Source organism: Peromyscus californicus, unplaced genomic scaffold (assembly GCF_007827085.1).
Source record: "Peromyscus californicus insignis strain IS unplaced genomic scaffold, ASM782708v3 Scaffold_2__1_contigs__length_46816999, whole genome shotgun sequence".
In the NCBI taxonomy this organism is placed as follows: domain Eukaryota; kingdom Metazoa; phylum Chordata; class Mammalia; order Rodentia; family Cricetidae; genus Peromyscus; species Peromyscus californicus.
The window spans coordinates 44,239,894-44,263,116 of record NW_026294540.1 but is presented as its reverse complement, the minus strand read 5'-3'; the positions used below and the strand labels follow the sequence as shown (position 1 = coordinate 44,263,116).

Below are 23,223 nucleotides of genomic sequence, written 5' to 3'. Positions count from 1 at the left end.
AGCTTGTGAAGGGCCTGGCCCTGAGGAACAATACCCACAGGACCTCCATGACTCTGGGCGGCCACAGGATATCCCAGAGGAGTTTCAGTGAGGATCTAGTAATGATAGTGTGCCAGAAACCAGAGGCCCTGAACCAAACCAGTGACTCCTTGCAATGAATATTTGCTAGTAAAGCTGATTGGACAAAAGCGTATATACGAAGAGGTGTATATATAATGTGTGACACACCATGGCTCCCAATGCCACTGGGACAAATGAAGAGGTGTGGGAGAGGCAGGAAAGATGGAGATTGAAGCAGCTGGGTGTGTGTGTGTGTGTGTGTGTGTGTGTGTGTTGTTCTTGTTATTGTTTATTTGCTTGCTTTGTTTTGTTTTGATCTCTTTTAAATTTTCTTTTGATGGGGCACTGCAGGGTGAGGAGAGGATATGGGGGGACTGGGAGGTGAGCGGAATTAGGGTGCATGATGTGAAATTCCCAAAGAATCAATAAAGACATTATGTATAAAAAAAATAAAACCAGGGATCAGCCTGACTCTGCCTCCCGAATGCTGGGATTAAAGGTGTGCACCACCAAGGCCAGCCTGGTCTACAGAGCAAGATTCAGGACAGCCACCAAAACTACACAGAGAAACCCTGTCTCGAAAAACCAAAACCAAAAATAAATAAATAAATCAATAAATCAATAAATAAATAAATAAAAGCAGTCAGTGTGCTTAACCAGTGAGCCCTCTGTCCAGCAGCTTTAGATCTGTGGAATTTCAGCTTCGGGGTCATGGATTCTCAGCCCGTTGACTAATACCGTCAAGGAAACAGACCAGTCACTATCACTCCTCCACTGGAGGAGGGGATCTGAGTGCCACAAAGGCTCACAGGGAAACTGCCCGTGTGCTCTCCCCTGCTCCAGCCTTCCCTCATCCTGGCCCTCAACACAAAACACTTCTGTATTCTTGGTAAGATTTCTAAGCTAAATAGAGGGGTCAATGTTTGATATTTGAGCTATTTACACCTTTGCTTTCCACTTAGAGATCACATTTGTCTTTCGGATCATCTCATAGTGTACTACATAGTGTACACCTGCCAAATGCTCTTGCACATCCAATCATTATTTTTCAAATATGCCATACTGAAATTCTTTTATATAAATATTTGAATATAGATTGATGTTTCAAAGACACATACAACATTTTACAGAAGAAAGCAAAGGTGTTGTAGGTTGGGGATAAATGAGAGTCAGAAAACAACTGGTATCACATGCTGCATGGGAGAAGACACTCAACACAGGAAACAGAGAGGGAGACAAGAACTCTGAGAAAATAGGAACAGGGCAGGCTGTCCTCAGGTCGGGGTTGGAAAGAGCCTGGTGAGGTGAGGGCTGCATTCACAGGCCCTGGGCCCGGCTGGTGGCCAGCTGGCAGCCCTGCCTTGAGTGAGGACTGGCCCACATGTGCCTGGAGACAGTACAGTTGCACACAAGATGGACATTCTTGGAGCTCCCTGGGGTTCCGCGCCCTGGAAATCTTACTTCAAGTGTTTATCCAGATGCAAAATTCCTAGGATCTTCGTTCTAGAGTGAACTTTATTCATTAAACTTGATCCAGGAAAACACTGGGATCAGTTTGTTATTTAAAAATCATGTTGTTATTTAATGTCTCTTTCTTCATTTACTCATTCCTGGGAATTGGCCTCAATCCTCTATAAAACATGTGCATAAAGTAACTAGTTTCTTTATGGTAACCAACTAAAAAAAAATTGAAGCCTACCAAATGCTGTCAATACCATCTGTGGTCTGTGATAAATAATAAAACTACAGTCATGTTTTTTCCCTTAAATGCTAGCTGTAAAATATAAAATCCTTTTTATTAGCACCAGATGTTGAGAAAACTTATTAAAATGCCATGTTTTATTAAATAGCATCATTACTAGACTCAGCAAACTAGCAAAGTTGATTTTTTTGCATTAGATTACATGTCTGAAGTTATGTATTACTACTTGTATTTCAGATATTTGCACACTAATATATATGGACCAAAATTTGTTTTTAGAAACAAACGCATATATGAAGGGTTGAAATGAAAACGCTCACTTTCACAAAACTAGATTTCTATGTAAGTCTTTCATTCAAAGTTTATTGAGGTATTTTGTAGCTGTGAAAACAAGCATTACGCATGTTATTAGATATACAAGAAATCAGGAAGACAAAATGAAGACTAGATTTCAAACGTGTGCTGTATTTCCTCTGCTCTTTTGTGGAGTTCTTGTACCTTGTTTTCATAGCACAACTATTGGAGAAAACCTGTCACACACCCCACCTCTTCTCTCCCACCGACTAAAAATTTCCCCAGCCTTTTCTGGACTCATGTTGGGAAAGTATAGCTCCATTGATTGGCAGAGCCTTTCCATGGGGCTTTGCTTGAAATATTTTGAATTCTAACTTAAGGTCAATAATAAAAGTTTAGTACATTTAATAAGGAATACTATATACATTTACTTTATCAACTGTATCCTGATTGGAACCCTTATTAAAGCGAGACTTCTTAAACCAATATTGTAATTACAGATTATAATGCTTTGAAATGATTTCTTCCCCACCATGTATAACTTGTACATGATCTATTAGGTAGCTAATATGCAAGCCTTTTATACATATTTTTTTAAAATATAATTCACCCACAACATGATCAGTCAGTCCTAACTCGCTTGGGCCAAAGCCAGTGTGTCATATTTACATATCTTATATTTGTCAAAGGAAATGAGCCTTGAGGTGGTGATATGTGATCAACCTTTTCTACTGGTTACCTCTGAGATGTTGTTCAGCAGTATTTAAATTGGAGTCACTGCTGAATACAACCCATTGAGTTTGAGACCAGCAGGTGGGTTCTGGGTAACGGAAATCACAAAGAGTCAAATAGCTTATGCGTTTGCCCAACATTTTATTTACATTGGGATTGTATCTGGGCGCTTGGTTTTAAAGGTTTATACCAGGGCATTAGGGACAAACGGGTCCTTTGTTTGTCAGGAGCAGCAGGTGTTGACGGGGCTTTCAAGTCTGACCAGTGCTATAGTAGTTAATGTATTTATTGACTTGGTTGAGCATGACGTTCCCTGAGGGGCAGAGCCTCTCAATAAAAATTTATCTCCTTTTTGTTCCTATGGTGCTGTTCTCTGTTCTAACTTAGCAGTGGATATACATATCAAGATAAAATTTTATTTAGATTTTTTAATATTCATTTATTTTATGTGTCTGAATGTTTTGCCTGCATGTGTGTCTCTGAACTCCATGCATCCAGTGCCTATGGAGGCCAGAAGAGGGCATCAGATCCCCTGAAACTGGAGTTACAGATGGTTCTGAGCTGCCATGTGGGAGCTGGTGACTAAATCTGAGTCCTCTGCAAGAACAGCCAATGTTAACTGATGGGTCATCTCTGTAACTCCATATCAGGATAAATTTAACCTTAAGAACAACTGCATTTTAAATCCAGCCCCAAAGCAATCACTTAAACTGTTTTTCATGTTTGAATTGAATTACTGTGGCTTTAGGTATTACAAATTGAAACACCTTCTGGGAGATTTCACCAAATAAGGAAAGTGGCTCTTACAATTCCTGCACAAAATTCACATAAATCAAGCAGGAAATGAGACCACCCAAATGTGCTTCATACCATTTGTGGTCTGTGGAAAACAGCAAACCAACCATCACGGATGATAAGTTATTTTGCACCCGGATAAGCCTCTCTGCCAACGCAGCAATCCAAATCAGACCGAATTAGAAAAAGCCCTGGTTTAATGGGTAAAGCATTCCCAGGCGATTCCCTGGCCCAAAGAGAGGAGACGGAAAGGAGAGACCGGAAAATCACGTATGTGTTTTCTGGGATGCAGTTTATATACCCTGTGGGAGTGGTCTTGAGCCTCTCTGGGGGAGGAGCTGTGTTTGTCCGGCTTTGAAGGGCTGCTCAGTCACAACAGAAGTTCATGCTCATCACATTCATGATGGCTTTGGAATTAATAGTGTACATTTACTCTTCCTATCATCGTTTATATTAGAAATCCATCCTCTTAAAACAATCTTCAGTAGTTACTGCATCAGTTACCAGTTTCAAATGTCTTCCACATATTTAAACTTTAGTACTGTTTTTCAATTTTGTTTTGTCTTTTTAAGGATACTATTTTTTTAATCGCCTTAAGTTGTATTTTTCTCATCATGGCACTTTATATTTGATATGTGTACATTTCTATATAATGTGTTTGCGAAATTTATAATCCATGCTCCATCCCCAACCCTTCGTTTCTTTTCTTTCTATATTTTTTTAAGGTGTCTTATAACCCAGCCTGTAGAAACTTACCATGTGGCTCAGGCTGGCCTTGAACCCGTGATCTTCCTGTCTCAGCCTCCAGAATGCTTGATTACAAGCCTGTGTCAGCATACTCAAACAAATTTCTGTACCTTTAAAAGAAATAATCAATGTTTAGAACAAAATTTATACTTACCCATACATTTGCCAAATACTATGGTTTTCCAGGCAATTCTTATTTCACTTGGGTTGAACTGATTTATTAGGAATCAAGCAATCTGACTTGATTCTCCATTTTTGTGTCAAACCTATTATTATCATTATTAACATACATACTCTTTAACATTCCATCTCAAGATATGGTTGAGGAAGCCCAGAGACGGAATGTTAAAAGACTCCATAAAGCAAACGAAATCAGGGCTGGAGAGATGGCTCAGTGGTTAAGAGCACTGACTGCTCTTGCAGAGGATCTGGGCTTAGTTCCCAGCACCCACATGGTGGCTAGTTCACAACCATCTGTAACTGCAGTTGCTGGGATCTGACGCCCTCTCTGGCCTCTGTGGACACTGCTTGCACTTGGTACAGAGATGCACATGCAGGGGAGGGGAGACCTGTACACATAAAATAAAATTAATACATTGTTTTAAATTACAGTAAATGAAATCAGCCTATAAGACAGACACAAGGAAAAGGGAACTCATCAAGAACAGTCAGAGAGGTAGAAAACACAGCAGGGACAGAGTGGATGCAAAGCCGCCCCAGGGATTAGATTTCGGAAGGGGCGGGGCTAGATGGGTCATCTGTGCTGGCTCCTGGGGCTACTGGAGAATGATGCAGAGAACGAACTGGATTTCGTACTGACAGGTTTTTGGCGACATGGGGCAATGAAATAGCAAACAGAACTAGAATTCAATTTTCTTTTCAATTACGAAAAGGGCAAACAGAATTATGCAAATCCTGACTCAAGTTGTAGAAAAATAAGCTAAATACATCTCCCCTGTGAATGAGTATTTTAATTACCTTCATAATGTTGAGATTTGTGGACCCTAAATTAATTTAAGAGGAATGCTCCAGCCAGCTTTTTAGTCTTATTTTGGGAGGTTGTTGGTTCTCATTTTGCAATCTGATTTTTTGTTGTTGTTTCAAATTTGATTTTTCTTTTTATAAAATCAGCACAATTTTGAGAGATTAAGAGAATTGTATTTATTTTACAGGTGCTCTTTGACAATCAGAGCAAAGAAAGCGAAGGTAAGAGTCATAAGTGAACTGTTTTCCTGTTTATAAATGCCGTTCACAGAGAGTTTGTCTAGTCGCTGTAGTTTAAGCACACCATGAGTGTTGGGAATCGATGGTAGAAGGCGGGTGGTCATGGGATGATGTTAAATTGGATGCACCCACGTCTTGAACACTGAATCAATTCGCTTTGCCTTCCTCTAATGCTTGTGCGGTTGTGATGCGTGTTAATTCCCACTTGGTAATGTTAGTTTCATACAGAAAGGAAGTGCTTTGTGTAACTAGTCATTATCCTGAAATACACACTGTAGATTAAGAATAATGTTAAAACATTTGTACAAACAGAAAGAAAATAAAAAGCCCTCTCAAGAATGCAGCATGTATGAGGGTGTGAATGGTGGTTGGTGCAGCTTTCGCATTGGAAATACTCTGTAAATCCAAACATTCCCTCTTTACTCAGTGACTTTCTCCTATTAGTGACTTGGTAAAGGGACAGTCATCGCCTCTCCGAGTCACTGCCTGTCATCACTTTCCAGCAGCTCCTGCTTTTCTCTCAGTTTGGCCACTTACTACAGATGCAATGTTCTGAAAACCTGTCCCACCCGTCTTTATCTTACATGCTCATTTGTGTTCTCACATGAAAAAATAACACTCTTGAAACCACTTTGCATATTCCTCATTCTTCAAGGTTATAGTTTCTAGATTGAGTGTGAAAGTAAACTCCTCTGAGATTTTATTATGAAAGTGTGATTTTGAAATAACTGTGTCAAATAATCCTATAAAATAACTGTCTAGTTAGTAAACAAAATTATTTTTACTTTCATATACTCATTTTTCAGTCATCTACTGACAACCAATTTTAGCTCTATATTAAAAAAAAAACCTCAAGACCTCAGCTTCAGTTCTTGTTGTAATGTCAGAACCCTGGGTCATCCTCCCCACCCTGTGATTTTGCATTTCATTTACCCACAGCCAATCTCAATTTGACATTATTACATGGGAAATTCCAGGACCAAATGTTTGCTGTGTTTTGAACCATACACAGTTCTGAGTTGTAAGATGATCTCTTGTGTGTCACTACACTCTGGCTAAGATGTGAGTCATTCTTTTGTCCTTTGTATCCACACTATATACACTACCCTCCTGTTAGTCACTCAGTAGCTTTCTCAGCCACCAGCTCAATTGTCAAGGTAGTGTAGCACTAATATTTGCATAATCATAATTTTCCTTAATAATGACCAAACATCGCCGGGCGGTGGCGCACGCCTTTAATCCCAGCACTCGGGAGGCAGAGGCAGGTGGATCTCTGTGAGTTCGAGGCCAGCCTGGTCTACAAAGCGAGTTCCAGGAAAGGCGCAAAGCTACACATAGAAACCCTGTCTCGAAAAACAAAAACAAACAAACAAAAAAAATAATGACCAAACATCAAGACTAGTAACATTAGCAATTTTACTATAAAATACTGTCATAATTGTTGTATTTTACTATCGCCCATTACTATTAATCTTTCACTGTGTCTTCTTGTCAATCATTGTTGTGGACATTTAGGGAGGCAACTTATAGAACGTTGGATGCCATCCATGATTTCAAGTAGTTATTGGTCATATATAATCTTCCCCCAAATAAAAGGGGCGTTATAGCGGTCACCCTGTGCTCTTCCAGCTCCCAGGAAATCTCTGTGCTAAACTGTCAGGCTAAGTAGTTGGCTGGAACTTTACCAGGAAGGATCTTCAAAGGGTACGCTGAGCACAGCAGCTACCCTGTTAAAACCACCACATGGAATCTATTCCTTCCATTCCATGAAACGCCTTTCCACCGAGTGTACATTCTCATGTTGGTACTGCTTTTCAACCATGTTTAACCCTCAGCCACTTGTCAGCTAAGAAGGAAACAACCAAAGCTCTCTTTTAAATTTTTAAAATTGTGTGAGTACAAGTGCTAAACTACCTTGACAATCCAGCTGGGGGCTGAGAAAGCTACTGAGTGACTAACAGGAGGGTAGTGTATATAGTGTGGATACAAAGGACAAAAAAGGTCCCAATAGCAAGTTTTATCGACAGAGAGCTCTGTGCTTCATCTCCTTTAGTGACATTCTAACCTGGATTCGAGGATGCTTCACTCTTGAAATGCCCAAATGGGCAGCCTGCAGGCTTTTAAACACTATTCTGGAAATTCCATAACAAAAATAAGACAGATATTTTTCTTTATATCTTAAGCACATTTATCTTATTACTGCTGAAGACTATTTTTTCACCATGTGAAGGCTGTGGTTGGGAAAGGGCAAAGCAGCTCTCAAGGAATTTCTTAACCAGTAAAGCATCACATGATGGGCCTGCCCTGGGGGCACTGCCGTGGAGGGACAGTCCCTGGTGAGATGTAGGCTCCATCTATATTTTTAGGTAGCGTATACGGGGCTCAGTCTGGTAAAGTCTAAATCTTTTAGCTACTTAACCATGAAGCCATTTAGTGTTTCATTTGGAAGGAGAAAAGATGAACAAGCAAGCCAACGAACAATTACTGGGGTCAGAAATGTCGGCAAACGATGTCTGGGAACAATTTTTGTGCACATTAACTCAAACAAGAATTTCTGAATCCCACCTCAAATTTCCAAATATACAAAGTTTCAAACTTTTTTTTATTACAGTCTTCCTCATTCTTTACATCTATCTTTTATAGTAAATTACTAACTTAATCTCGTTAGGTATTCTTTCTTGTTGTTTCTAAAATGTGAAGTTAGCCCTTCCTTATTGTTTCTTGGTGGACATGTTCAGAATCTTCTCTCTTCTCATTTTTACTTGAGATGGGATGTTTTCAGATTAAGGAGATTCAAAACATCAGGTGTGAGGAGGGCCGTGACATGGGAGGATATGACTGTGACTCTCGCCTACTGTTTGTCGTATAGAGTGACACCTGGTGAGTCTTTCCTATATCTCAAAGCTGCCTCATCTGTGTTTCCTCTGGTCTCATTCTCTGACTAGGGGAGACAGTGGAGCCAAATGCAAGAATGATCTCAAGCAGAAAGCGGGTAATGCAGTGGTCTGTAAGCCAGTCATGTCCTGCTTCCCCTGAAAGGGCATGAGATGACCCCACTAAACATCTTTCTCAACAGTTGAAATTACCCTCAGGAATGCAAAGACCTCACCCCTGTGATGGAACCAAGCTGCACTGTAGTGATTGTGTGTAAATTGCTTCAACTCACGCCTGCCATACAGTGGTCTCTTTGTCAGAGAAAAGCTGGAAATGAATGGTCTAATTAGTATGAACAAAAGCATGTACTATGGGGCGTACTTTGTTTCTGCTTCACTAGAATTCATGACAAGCGCCTGAGCCCAAGTGTTCTCCTATCTCTTTTCATTCCTACTTGTAATTGTGACTTCACCATACATCCTTAAGTGTTTGGTGAGTGTTGTTGGTTGTTTTTTTTACTCTTTACTCTTTGGAGTCTCTGGGGGGCCCTCCACCCAGCTCCCAAATAAAACACACGGAGGCTTATTATTATTTATAAATGCCTGGCCTTAGCTTGGCTTGTTTTTTGCCAACTTTTCTTAACTTAAATTATCCCATCTACCATTTGCCTCTGGGCTTTTTCCTTTTCTTACTTCTGTAATCTTAGTTTCACTCTTACTCTGTGGCTGGCTATATGGCTGTGTGACTGTGTGGCTGGGTGGCTGGGTGGTTGGCCCCTTCTTTTCTCACTTCTTGATCTCTCTTGCTTCCTCTTCTGATCCTTCTAATGTTCTGCTCTTTCTATTTATTCTCTCTGCCTGCCAGCAAGACCTAGTTCTCTCTCCTGCCTCACTATTGGCTGTTCAACTCTTTATTAGACCAATCAGGTGTCTTAGGCAGGCAAAGTAACACAGCTGCACAGAGTTAAATAAATGCAACATAAAAGAATGCAACACCTCTTTACATCATTAAACAAATGTTCCACAGCATGAACGAATGTAACACATCTTAAAATAATATTCTGCAACAGTAGAGCATCTACTGTGCCCCTGGTCCTATGCAGAGCATCAGCAATCTAAAGGTAAATAAGGTAAAATCATCCTTCCCTCGAGCTTGCCTAACGTCGATCCCCTAGAGACTTCTGCAGTGAAACTGGAAGTTTTCAGTAGAGCTGCGACTTTTTACTGAAATTTATAGTAAGGTTGTAAACTTGTGATTTTCTGGTGACTATGCAAAGAGAGACTATCACAGTTCTGTGGCAGTGTATCCAAATGGACCGCCACAAAGAAAGCCCCGAGCTGTGCCTGGAGGAGTCTTGTCGTATCTGGTTAGAAAGAGTGTGAACCTGTCTTGAAATCTGAGTGCCACAAGAGGCTTCAGAGCTTGCTGGGTCCAGTTAAAATATGGCTTTCTCCATGTCTGAGTTGCACCAGTTTGCTCTGAGTGCTCAGTTGTTGCCCTGGGAAGGTTCCAACTTAAACGTGGGCAGGAGAAAGGAGGGTTCTTGTGCCCGCCATTCCTAAGCTCTGACGTCAGCCTCCAGTCCTTCTGAACAGAATTCCTCAAGGCTCCTGGGAGTCGCCCGAGCAGGGAGAGGAAACAGAGGGAGACATTTGGCAACGATGAAATGTGTACTGTACCTTTTGCATTGCTATTCCTTCTGCCTCACACACGTGTCCCTTACTCTTAACACAGAATGACTGCCTCCTTCCCATGAAGTCCAAATGCTACAGGTTTAAAAAGCCTGCTCTGCCAGCTCTAGTTGTGAGGGGCTGGCTCCTCCGCAGCCTGAATTCTGGTGCTGCGATCTCAGGTCTCCTTCAGAGCACTTGTCAGAAGCTGAAATTGTCTCTCCCTCCTGCTCCGCTCTGCCTTTCTTCTCTGTTCCTCTTCCCATCCTCCCCTCCCTATTTCCCCCCTTCTCCCTCTCCCTCTCCTTCCCTCCCTCCATGCCTCCCTTTCTTTGCACCAGACTAGAAGGTCCATGTCGTTTCTATTTTATCCTTTAAGCCCAGCAGACAGCTGCTACACAGCAGGGTCTCAGAAACATTTGCTGCCTTTGTTTCATATTAATACATTTTTTTTCCTGCCCTTAAGAAAAGTGTGTTCAACACTGCCATCTGTATTCATAAACTGACAGAGTCGATGCTATAATAATTCGGTCGAATAGCATAAACCAAAGAGAAGCATATTTTGCCTTAAGAGGTTCACAGTTAATGAAGAAAGAGATTAAAAAGCGGATACGCAGAGGGATTAAGCAAACGCATGCTGTCTGTGGTCTTTCTGCTGCTGTAGAACGTGATCAGCACTGGGAGACAAGACAGGAGAATCATGGGGACTTGCTGGCTAGCCATTCCAGCAGCATGCGTGAGCTCCAGGTCCCAGTGAGAGGCCCTTCCTCAGAAAATAAGGTAGGGCGGTACGGAGCTTAAGTGATGGTTGAGTACTCCGCCCTAAGCCAGGCATTTATACCCACACCTCATAGGCTCGTGAGACACTGCAAAAGAAGGGGCAGAAAGAAAGAGCTGGAAGAAAGGGAGAAGAGCTGCAAAATGCCATCTCTGGGTACGACACGGCAAGCCATTGCAGCCAAGAGCACGCAACAGCTGTGGATTACGATTACTGTACCGGGTCTGCACAGGAACGGTCCTACACACATCCAGGCATGAAGCTGGGGCACAGAAGGCTCTACTGCACGCTGTTAAACTGTTTTCTACTGAGACTCAGAGAATGGAGGAGTCTTACCTTCAGTTGTGTACCTACTGGTGACCCCACCAGGCAACAGTGGAGAGTCTGAATCCAATGGTCACACAGATGGCCCTGGCTGAACTAAGTGGGTCACAAAACAAAACCAGAAGTCATGAATCTGGGAAGGGATGGCTAGGGAAGAGGAGGGGCTTGATGGCGTAGAAAGGAGATAAGAAAGGGTGGAGGGCAGAGTAACCAGAATGCGCTGTATACATGTATGAAACTGTCAGAACAGTACAACTTAGACATAATGTGAAAAGTGATTGAGGAAAACACCAGCCATCAACCCTTGGCCTCCACATGGACACACATATGCACACATGCACACACATGCACACTTGTTATTCTGGACACTAAAACTGGATCCATGGAAGAGGTTGTAATTTAATCCAGTGCATCTCAGAAGGCCACTAGAGCAGAGCAAACAGCATAGATAATTTGCAACTGACTCCTCCCCCTCAGATGCTCCCTCTCCGGTGCTCCCCCTCCGGTGCTCCCCCTCCGGTGCTGTCCTGAGAATGGAGACCAGTTCTCCAGAAAGTGAGGGACCTTGAAAGGCCAATGTCATTGCCAGACAGCAGAAAAGCAGAGAGCAATCACTGGGTTTGGAAGGGCGTTTGTCAGCAACAAGGGAAGAATACTATTTTGTTATAAGATTCTTTAGACAATCCTTCATTCCTTCAGTGAAACACAGGAGCATCCCTGTGTTCTGTGGTTCGGAGCCGCTTACTGCAAGGAGCAACCTGAGCAGAGAAAAATCTTTCCTGGCTCCTTGTCCAAAAGAGAAAATAACAATTTTCTACCCAAAGCCATTATTTTATCTTGCTGATATAAAAAAGCTTTACTTTTATCCTGATATATTTACTTATTAAATTATAAACAATGTTTACAAACAGAGCATTTCACTCTTAGGTTCTGTAGCATTTTAACAGCTTGTAACTAGACTTGAAATTAGCCAATATTTGTGGTGTTGGTCTTCAAACGAAATCTCTGTATTAGAGAAAATAAAAGTTAAAAAGCAGCAATAATTCTGGCTTTTGAAATTGCCTTTCAAACATAGACTTGAAAGTGCCCTTTGTACATCACTATTTCCCTGTGCTTTGAACGTAAATATGCAGTCCCACCGGAGAGTTTGAATCACCAACCGTAGTGGTACCAGTTCCACAGGGAACGGTACGCACATGCAGCTATCTCTAGCAGGGAATGCACTCTTTAAAAATTCCGGGAAACCCAACTTATTTCTTCTAGGTTCAGTCTGTTTTGTGAAGTTCAGCCTGCCCTGGGTGGCTTTGCAATCATCCTGCTGAAGATGTGGATCCTTTTAGGAGCTAGGCATCCAGAAAGAAGGGAAAGCAGAGAGAGAAGGAAGGGAAGGAAGGGGGAAGGAGGGGAAAGAAGGGAAGGAAGGGAAGGGGAGATAAACACTGCCCCACACATTCTTTTCAGAAACTAATCATTGAATGTTGTTAAGTTACACTAATGAGTATCTTTTGTCAGTACCTTCCAAACACTAGAATGAAGTTACGTCTCTTCACCTGCATCGGTCAGGACCTTACTGGTCACGGCTCTCTGAGCACACCATGCTCTGTACCCTTCAAAGACTTGAAGAAAGACAGGGTATCCCCTGAGCCAGCTAGTATACTCCCAAGGATCCAGAAGCCAGAGAAGAGGCCAGGCCCCCTGCTGAATTTCTATTCCCCGTAGGTAAACTAGTCAGTTCTGTAATGGCCTCTGTCATTGGCCCTATAACATTCTGTCATTTATAAGACAGATCCCCCAGGACAAACACCAAAGCATGAGTTCTTGGAGTCACTGGTGCTGGCCACATCATTTGACCCTTGGTACGCTTTAAAAAATTAACTTTTTATTATTATTATTATTATTATTATTATTATTGTGTGTATGATATGGGAGGCATGTAGGTCAGGAAACATGTCTAGAAGTCAGAGGATAACCTGCTGATTGGTTTTCTCCTTCTACCTTTGTGTGAGTTTTGGGGCTCAGCCTCAAAGCACAAGGTTTATACAATGACAGGCAGGCCTGCTGAACCATCTTGCTAGCCTTTCATATCCTTTTTATGAATGACTAAAAGTTATTCAATTAATATTTATAACCAGCCTGTCATATGAGAACTATAACTATTATCTTGATGTTACAAAAACTGAGATTTAAAAAAAAAAAGACAAAATAACAAAAGCTGAGATTAATAGACTTCAGTTGTTTGCCAGATTTCACACATTTGTCAACAGGCAGACAAAATCTGATACTAATTAATTTTAATTGCATTTTAATTTTGGTCAGACATATTAAATATCACCCTGTTATATAATCAAAATAAAAATGTCTAAGATATTTCTCAGCCTTTCCTTCCTACTAAGTATTTAAAATACGGGTGCATTTTTACACTTATGGGCCAGCCTCATTTCAAATGCTCTCATTTCAGCCGAGGAGGCTGTTGCTTGGTGAGACTCTGTAATATCACCACAACATGGCTAGCGGAACTCAACATGTCATGAATGTGGCTTCCAGGGTCTTCCCCCTGCCCTGCGACCCTTTGATTTAAAACACTTGTATGTCTTATTGACTTCCTTAAAGCATTTGTTTTTATTGGTATTTTATCTATTATTTGAAATTTTTCAAACATTTATATAATCTATCTTGATTACATCCACTGACCACTTCCCCCTCCAGCTTTCCATATGCCCATCAAAACATAACTCCCTCCTAATTTCATTATATATATATGTGTGTGTGTGTATATGTATATTATATATATATATACATACAAACATATGTACCCACACACATATATGTACATATATATGTGTGTATATATGTGTATATGTGTGTGTGTGTGTGTGTGTATCACTGAGCACAATCAGTGCTACCCATATGTACATGATGTGGAGCCATCCAATGGGAAGTGGGTGACTTCCAACGATCCCCCCACCCTTTACTGTCTCTTCTGCAACAACTATCAACTGCCAACAGAGCCTCAAAGAGGCGGGGCCTCAGGAGCTCCTGATCATGGGTTTCCCCCCTTTTTAATACACCCTTCATTTTGATACCCCCTCTGTCCCCACATTTCCTCATCCCCTGTCCCCCGCCTTTAACAACCCTCCCCCCACATGGCTGTTTGTTCCCTCCCACATGCACTCCAAGTTAAACACAGAGAACGAAAGGTACGGAGCTGGGACCATGTCTGGGAGAGAACATACAGGGTTTGTTCCTCTGGGTCTGGGTGACCCTGAGGAGATAGTAATCTGCAGCTCCATCCATTTACCTGCAGATTTCATTATCAGTTATAGTTGAGTAATACCCCACAGTACCACATTTTCACCACCCAACTTTCAGTTGGGAGACATCAGGATTTACTGGCAGCCTCTCTCTGGAATCCAAAACGTTACCTTTGTACTTCACATCTGCAAATACAAAACAAAACCCTCCAAATCTGCTTTTCAGAGGCAGAGCACGTGGGCACCAGAGAAGGCGCTTGCATTTGAGCCTTGGCTCATGTCACTTCTGGTAAAATCTTGTGACCAAGGACAAGCCACTGATAGTTTTGCTCTCATTCCTCGTTGTGAAGGCTATGTAACAACTGCCCTACTTGGAGTCTTTACTCCATGGGTTAAATGAGGTGACAGATGGAAAATTCTAAGCAGTATCTGCATTTGGTTGGTACATGGATCTGCCACTTACATTATTGTCATGAGCCCTAGACGAAGCTCTACCACTGTTTCTGTACAACTTTTTTGCCTGAGTATGGGAAGCATGCATGGCAAAGCATTTTAAGGGTGAATATATAAACAGAGAGCAAAGGGAAGACATCAAACTCATTCTCTATGGGCAATTTGGGTCAGTCCCATCTGTAGTCTCAGATACAGAATGTAAAAATGTTTCATTATGGCAACATTAGTGCCGTGACTCCTTCATATAACACTGTTCACCAGGAGCTTTATAATAAGAGAGCACATTCATTGACTTTTGAAAGAAAATTGCAATCAGTGAAGACATATCACAATAGATCGCCCCTAATATAATAAATGAAATAAAGCTATGTATTTAATGCATAGCGTCTCCACCTCAGGAGATACAATGAAGGGATCTGGTGCACAGGATAATTAGTGCATTCAGAAGAAGTAAGAATGTAAGAACCATTCTGTGGAAGAGATGGAAACAAGATGAGCGAATGCTAATGAAACAAGGATTGGGATGATGTCGGGTAGAAGGAAAATACCTTAACTGAAGATTAGATGGTAAGACGAGAACATACAAACAGCTCCTCTTAGTCAAGAGTTAATCTCCTGCATTATAACACGGGCGGGGAAGGAGAAAATATGTCTTCTTAAAATCTTACCAAGTATTTAAGGACACCAGCGGTCACTTCCTTCCATGGGTGACAAAAAATTGAAGCTGGGCTAAAAGAGAAACTCTACCACAAGTATGTACAGAGCAATTGGATAATTGATTAATGGGAACAGTTCAGGACCACCCAGATAACCCAAATGTCAGTAAATGGTTTATCATGTCCAACAGTTAATAACAATAACGATGTAACAAGAATATGGACATTTAAACACAATGAAAATGGCATTCACAAAATAGTGAATGCAGGTTGATACTGACATGCTAAACAGGCAGTCAGGTACCAAAGCACCATCATCCTTGGTGACGTGATCTTCAGTGAGGGGAAGCCACTGCACGACATGACAAACTGGACTTTACAGTCTTCCTACAAGTGAGAGGCCAGCACCACTGCTGAAAGTTGTATTAAAACCATGTGAAGCTGGGCGGTGGTGGCGCACGCCTTTAATCCCAGCACTCGGGAGGCAGAGCCAGGCGGATCTCTGTGAGTTCGAGGCCAGCCTAGGCTACCAAGTGAGTCCCAGGAAAGGCGCAAAGCTACACAGAGAAACCCTGTCTCGAAAAACCAAAAAAAAAAAAAAAAAAAAAAAAACCATGTGAAAATGCCTCTCTGTCCGCAGAGTGGAACGAGGATCTAGTGCTGGGGGAACTCTAACGAGAGCCTACAGAGCAGGAAGCTTGGAAACCATAGAGAACGGAAGGATCCCTGTCAAGTCCCGAGGTTTCCAGTCAGGGTGGACTCCAGCCACCAGTTCTAGCAGATCCTAATCTTCAGTGAGCGTCCCCTTGTTGCCCAACATGCGCTCACTCAGGAGGCTCTCTGTGGGAACGTGGGAACCGTTGATTGAGAGTGGACCGCATTCCAGCCACTCACGGCTTTCCACACCTGTTCCCTAGTGAGACAAACTGAGATGAAGTCGCTCCTGGAATAGGTCTGGGCATCAATTTTCTTCATATCCTTCCATTGTGTGCTGCCTACCTCGGTGTGCCGATTCTGACGATAAGTACATGTACCGCATCATCCCCCATCTACAGAGGACGGCTTCCAAGGCCATCCATGGGTGCCTGAGACAGTAGGTAACCCTGAGCCCCACTAAACCAGGCTTTCTCCCACATTTGCATATTGGCAATAAACTTTGATGGCTAAATTAAGTACAGAGATTTCGAACAATTGCCAGCCGTAAAATGTGGCAATTCTAGTAACACACAGCACAATAAAAGTTCGGTGACTATGGCATCTCTTACAAAGGGCCCCCAACAAATGTTTGTATCCTTTCGGATGTTCACACTGGAGTTGACTGTGGGTGTTTGAAACTGAAGACAGTGAGATCTCAGATGAGGAGACACCACTGTTTGGCTCGTTTTGTTTTGGTTACCAAATTCTTCATAGGACACAACAAATTGTGTCCTTCTTGTGTGAGTTTTGATGAAGTCAACAGCCTCCTGGTATCTAGTTCCAGGAGTCATATGAAAATCAGTGCATCACTTAGTAACCACATCTTGAACCAGCAGACTCTGGGTGGGGTTATAATTCACCTTTGAGGGTCATCTTGCAACTGGGGGAGCAAGCCACATCAGTCTCTGGCAGAAAATTCACCCAAGGAGCTTGTCAGGCTGTGTCTATTGTAAGCAACACTGCAAGATTTCTCAAAGGTGCGTCTGAGTTGTCTAACTAGACAAGATGAATATGAACTTCTGTATGTAAAAAATGCATCCGTATCATATGGCCTTTTTTCATTTTTGAGAACAGACTCCACAGCTCCCCATCACTGACAGATGAAATCCAGGACCTTCGGCCAGCAGGGCTAGGGATGTAGCTCAATGGTAGAGCCCTTGATGAGAAGACACAAGGCTTTGAGTTCAGTCCCCACTACAGCAAAACAAACACCCAGAAAGCATCTGTTAAAGATGCCGAGGAGTGCCCACTACTGCCCTCCTAACACTTGTCATTCAAACAAGACTTGAGAATGCCAGGCTTCCTGTTGTAAAACCACTTTACTTCCAAAGCCTGGCCGTGGCAGCACACTGTAGTAGCCAGGGCTGTTACACAACAAACCCTGTCTCAAAAAAAAACCACCCACCCACCCAATCAACCAATCAACCAACCAAATGAACAAACAAAACCACTTCACTTTCAGGATCAGTGTTTCACAAGTCCAAAGCAGAAGAGATCAGGGGCAATGCCACTCACAGAATGCCTTGCACGGACCCTCCTCGTATGCACACATGTTCACAGATTGATTCTTTTTTATTCTTTTCTGGTTTTCATCTCATGGTCTGGAAAAAGCATCGTCAGTGAGAGCAGCCTAAACGCTATCCAGAAGACCCTTAGCAACTCGGAGCAACTGTCTAGACAGACAGGAGCAGCCATAGCTGGTGAGCCAGAGAGCAAGGACATCAGCCTCAGGAGCGGGGTGCTGGAGTCCGGTTTGGGTGAAACGTTTTTACAAAACAGCTTTGTTGAGTATAATTCACATGCGGTATGATCCACCCGTTTACACTACACAAGCCCACAGAATCATACAAACATTGCCAAAATCAGCGTTAGGAAGTGTTCACACTACAGAGAGAAACCTCTCACACTAGCCATCAGTCTCCACACCCCTTCCCCGGCCAATGGTATGTCATTGGATTTCCTCGTTCTGACCATTTTGTATAAACAGGATCACTCTGTGCGTGCTGTGTCTGGATTTTTCTTTCTAAATAATAGTGTGTTTACTATAGTGAGTTTGTTCTTCAGCCCAGGGACACTTGGATTGTTCCCCATTTTGGCTATTGTAAACGATGCCCACTTATTTTTGGGGGGATAGACCTTTTTTTTTTTAATTTCTTGTGTGTCTACAAGAACACTTGGTTTTCTGGGTCTGTGTTCAACTTTTCAATGAAGAACCAGTCTACTCTCTGAAGTGATGAGCCATTTGCAAACCTCACAGTTGGTAGGTGCGGGCTATCTCTTTCTCTACATCCTCACCAGTACAAACACTTACTTTGTTCTTATTACTGCCATTTCAGTGCAGATGAAATAGTAAGTTTTTATGAGCATTTTTCTGATGACTAATGGCATAAAACTTTTTTTTTCCACACATCTTTGGGCCACTTGTCTTCCTAAAATGTCAGCCCAGATTCTTTTCCAGGACAGCCAGGGTTATGCAGAGAAACCCTAACTCAAAAATAAGTAAATAAATATGAATTAATAAATAGAATAAAGGACACTTTAAGTTTGGTTATCTTTTTAAAATATTGAGTAATATAGCAGTGTTAAATATTCTTGTACATTATCCCCTTCAGGGTTTGTGATTTATAAATGTCTCCTCCCATCCTTTGGGTTGTATTTTTCACTTTCCAGGTGATATCTTTTGAGGTACAAATTTATTAGTTTTTAACAAATTTCAATTTATCTTTTTTCCCTGTTGCCTGTAGTTATGTCTTGTTGTCATTTGTTTATTTTTGAGAGGAAAGTATGATCTAGCTTGGCCTTAAACTCACTCCATAGCTGAGGATGGCCGGCCTTAAACTCCTGGTCCTCCTGCCCCTCCCCAAGTTCCAGGATTGTAGGCATATGTCACTACATCCTGTTTACTGTGACTTCGAACTCAGGGCTTTATGCATGCTGCCTAAGCACTCTCTGCTGTGTCCACAGCTCAAGCTCCTGGTCTCACGGTCTGAGGAGGCTTCATGAGCCAGGGTCCCAAAGACTGTGCAGTGGATTTTCCTCTCAGAGTTCCGGGCCTTTAACACTCCCACTCCAATCTAGGGTTCTCTTACATTTGGATGCCTGCTCTTTCCCCCACTAATAACTGTGTTTGTGTCACATGTATATATTTAAATATATTTTTAAATCTAGATGATCCCACTTATTAGAAGATATGAAATATTTGTCTTTCTTTTTCTCTCATTACCATTTCTTGCTCCCCTTCTTTAAGACCTCTTTCTCCCCCATGGCTTCCATGGTGTGTGTGTGTGTGTGTGTGTGTGTGTGTGTGTGTGTGTGTGTGTGTGTGTTTTCTGCATTTGACAAAAATGTGTAATACTTGTTTTTATGAGCTTGTCCCATTTCACTTGACGATGATCTTCAGACTCATCCATTTCTCTGAAAAAAAAATGACATAACTTCATTCTTCTGACTGAAGAAAACTCAGTTGGGGTTTTCTCGATCCCTTCGTCTGCTCATGGGCATCTCAGTGGACAATCTTGGCTGCTGTGAATAGTGACTCAGTAGACATGGGTGTGCAAGTGTCTAAGGCATGCGTACTCAGAATCCTTTTAGCATTTACCCAGGATGGTGCAGCTGGGATGTGGCAGATGCACACTGGAGGGAGGGAAGGTTAGAACTGGGAGAAGGAGGCGAGAGGTAGGAGTTGGGAGGTAGGAGAACAAGCAAAGTACAATGATATGCACGTATGAACGTGTCAAAAGGAACCCATTCCCTCGTGCACTATGTATAAAGCAAACGTTTTAATGCTCAGTTTCCCCTCTTGAAAAAACCGATGACCTGGTTAAAACAGCCATGCTGCTTCCCTCAGATGCCTTCACGCTCACAGGTTGCATTCTCTTTTTCAACCACACGGGCCGCGTGCACTTGGTTGCACGCTCTCTGTCTGTCTGGAGAGTTTCCATCTCCTCTGCCTTCCAAACTCCCCTCATCCTTAAGCCTGACCCAGGGGAATCTGTTATGTCTGATCCCTGAGGCTTCCTCATCGACTCGTCACACAATCTTTGGAACGGTTTGCTTCTCTCACAAGGTCGCCTCTCTACCTTTTTATTTTTTCTTCATTCCACTCTTTTTCTCCTGTCACAGTGTCTAACATATGGTTAATATCATGGATACGGCCGGGTGGTGGCGCACACCTTTAATCCCTTCACTCGGGAGGCAGAGGCAGGTGGATCTCCGAGTTCGAGGCCAGCCTGGTCTTAGGGATATGAGTGTGTGGCACCGAATTAGTGACGATGGTCTTGGCTCAGAATTGTAAGGGCTCTAAGCAGCCTATGAAGACCCAAAGGAAATCAAGCATTCACTAAATAAGAAATTTAATCTGAATGAAAACTTCAGCCTGTGGCAAAATACTATTATATTTCGGTTTTTCTGATAAATGTCCTGTGACTTTACCATTGCTGTAGCACTCTTAAGAACGGAGCAGGGAAATGGTACAGGCTGGGACAACGCTGTAGGGTAAATGCACTCGCCCAGTGTAACCTGTAGACTGCATTATTAAAACACCTTTAAAATGGATCTTGTTAAAGGCCATCCCTCACTTGGCATCCTAGGTGTGATTTTGTTGGGATGCTCAGGTCAGGCTTGGTGCCCCTTTTGCTTTTTGAAGGGAAAGTTGTGCGGTACCCGCCCTTCTCTGCTCCCTGATCCTGCCTCCATTTATCTGGCGGTTAACGTCTTCCATGGCAGCGGTAGAAAGGAGGCACTAGACTGCCCTAGAAGAGTCTCCATAAGTCACACACAATGAACGACCTGACAGCCATGTGTTAAAAGCATAACCCCACCATGCAGACACTAGTATTGATTTTTCGCTAAGCTTACATTAAGCACTTGGACAAAGACAGCGATAAATTAGCCGTTCCCTCGGTGTGTAAGTTCAATGCTAATGTCCCTTTAGAGGATTCCGAGACCCAGAGCTAGACATGCCATGCATGGTGGAGACCCGTGCACAAAAAGGAGGGAAACTGATGTTCCCTAAGGCAGGGGGAGCTGAACTATGAAAACACATGCTGTGGCTCTGGAGATGTTTGTGTGGAACGTGACAGGATGAAATCCCAGCGAAGCTTCCTCACCTGGGAAGGTGTGTGCAACTCTAGTGTAGATAGGTCAATACAAATGATTAAGTCTCATCCCTAGGAGGCCAGGGGAAGCATGTCAGAAAGGAGAAAATTACAGCCTCTCTCACTGTGCAGTACACAGGTCGTTTATGTCTTCGCTGAATGTGTAGTCCCAAGGACAGACTCTGGGGCCAAACTCCATCACGCACCAGCTGGGTAACCTGGGCAAGAGGCTTGATAATCTGAATGTGCTCAGTTTCCTGTCTGCTGAATATGGACAGTCACAACACCTCTCGGAATTGTCACAAGGATGAACTCAGTCCCATGTGTAAAGTTCTTAAAACAGTATCTGGTATATAGTAGAAGATACTAAATATCCCCAAAATATCTATTTCCACACACAGTTGTGGGTAGTGGACATATGATGGTGAATATAACATGACACTTCATAAAGCCTCCTTGCTAGCCAGGAGAAAGGTGACAAAATAAGGAAGCAACATCTGAGTTAATGTGACAGTGGGTCCTGGTTGGCTTTCTGTTGCTGTGATAAACATCATGACCAAAGCCACTTCAAGAAGGAAAATCTTATTTGACTTATGCTTCCCAGGTCACAACCCATCAGAGAGAGGAGTCAGGGCAGGAACTCCTGCGGGAGCAGACACAGGAACTGGAGAAGAATGCTGCTTACTGGCTTGCTAGCTTGGCTCACTCAGATTACCTTTCTTACACAGCTCAAGTCTACCGGCCCAGGGGTGGTACCCATGGAGGGCTGGGCCCTCCTCCATCAACTAGCAATTAGGAAAATGCTCACAGACATGCTCACAGGTCAGTCTGATGGAGGCAGAGTTTCAGTTGAGGTTCCCTCTTCCAAGGCATGTCAAGTAGACAATCATGCCATGGCTATCCTGGAAATACTAAGCATAAGGGAGAGAGAGAACATGAGTGAGGGCCTGGTACTATCTGTGGGAATAGCCAGAAAAGACGGCCTCTTCACTAAGAAAACATTTGAGCAGAGATTTAAGTAAAGGACATTATGTTTTAAAAAGTCTCTCTGAAAAAAAAGATCTGTGCCACTTAATTAGGAAAATAAGTTTTATATCTAGAACAATAGGTTGCTTTTTTTAAATAGAACATTGTTCTAGGTTGGGCTGGAGAGAGAGATTAACAGTGAAGCCTGTGTACTGCTCTTGCAGAGGACCCAAGTTAAATTCCCAGCACCCACATTGGGTGACTCACAATTGCCTGCGCTAGCTCCGGGGGAAGCCTGGAGCTGCTCCTGAAGTCACCTGCACTCATGTGCACATAAGCACATGCATACACGCATGAACATGCACACACACACATACATACACACATGTACACACACACATACACACACACACACGTTCAAATCGATACATAAACTACAGAATAGAAGACCCCAGGCCTTAAGCAGTGTTTTGAATCTGCTAACAGACCGGCAAGCAAAACAACATGGAAGCGTAGTTGGGAAGACAGACTTTTCACTGGCCAGATTCGGGTTCTCACTCCTAACGACCACAGATGAAATTAAGATTTTTCTCATTAGCTTTGTGATCTTCACAAACTTGTTTACCTGACAAGCCGAGCAGCTTCCCTGGAACTCAGATGTTCTCATGGGTGTGGGTGGGTGTGTGCAGCCCCCATAAGTCTTGTGAGTCTGATGCAAGAGTCCTTCCTTGCGCGGCAGTGTTCAACATCTATCAATATTAATGCTGTCTGAGTCACAGACAATGCAAGATTTGAAGAGGGAAAGAGAAAAACTTGTTTCTGATCTGTCACATACCGTGTTTGGGATTGGGATACTTGAGTAATGGAGAAACCACAGTTATGATGACATAAGAATCAGAAGAGAG

General features: G+C 42.6%; 1 protein-coding gene across 1 annotated transcript in view; it reads left to right on the top strand.

The window, feature by feature from the left end:
- Nucleotides 1-23,223, top strand: part of Stard13 (StAR related lipid transfer domain containing 13) — a 394,637-nt gene that overhangs the window by 123,509 nt on the left and 247,905 nt on the right. The window contains exon 3 of the mRNA XM_052754625.1: nt 5,503-5,536. Coding sequence (XP_052610585.1) covers nt 5,503-5,536 — 34 coding nt within the window. The remainder of the gene's footprint in view (nt 1-5,502; nt 5,537-23,223) is intronic.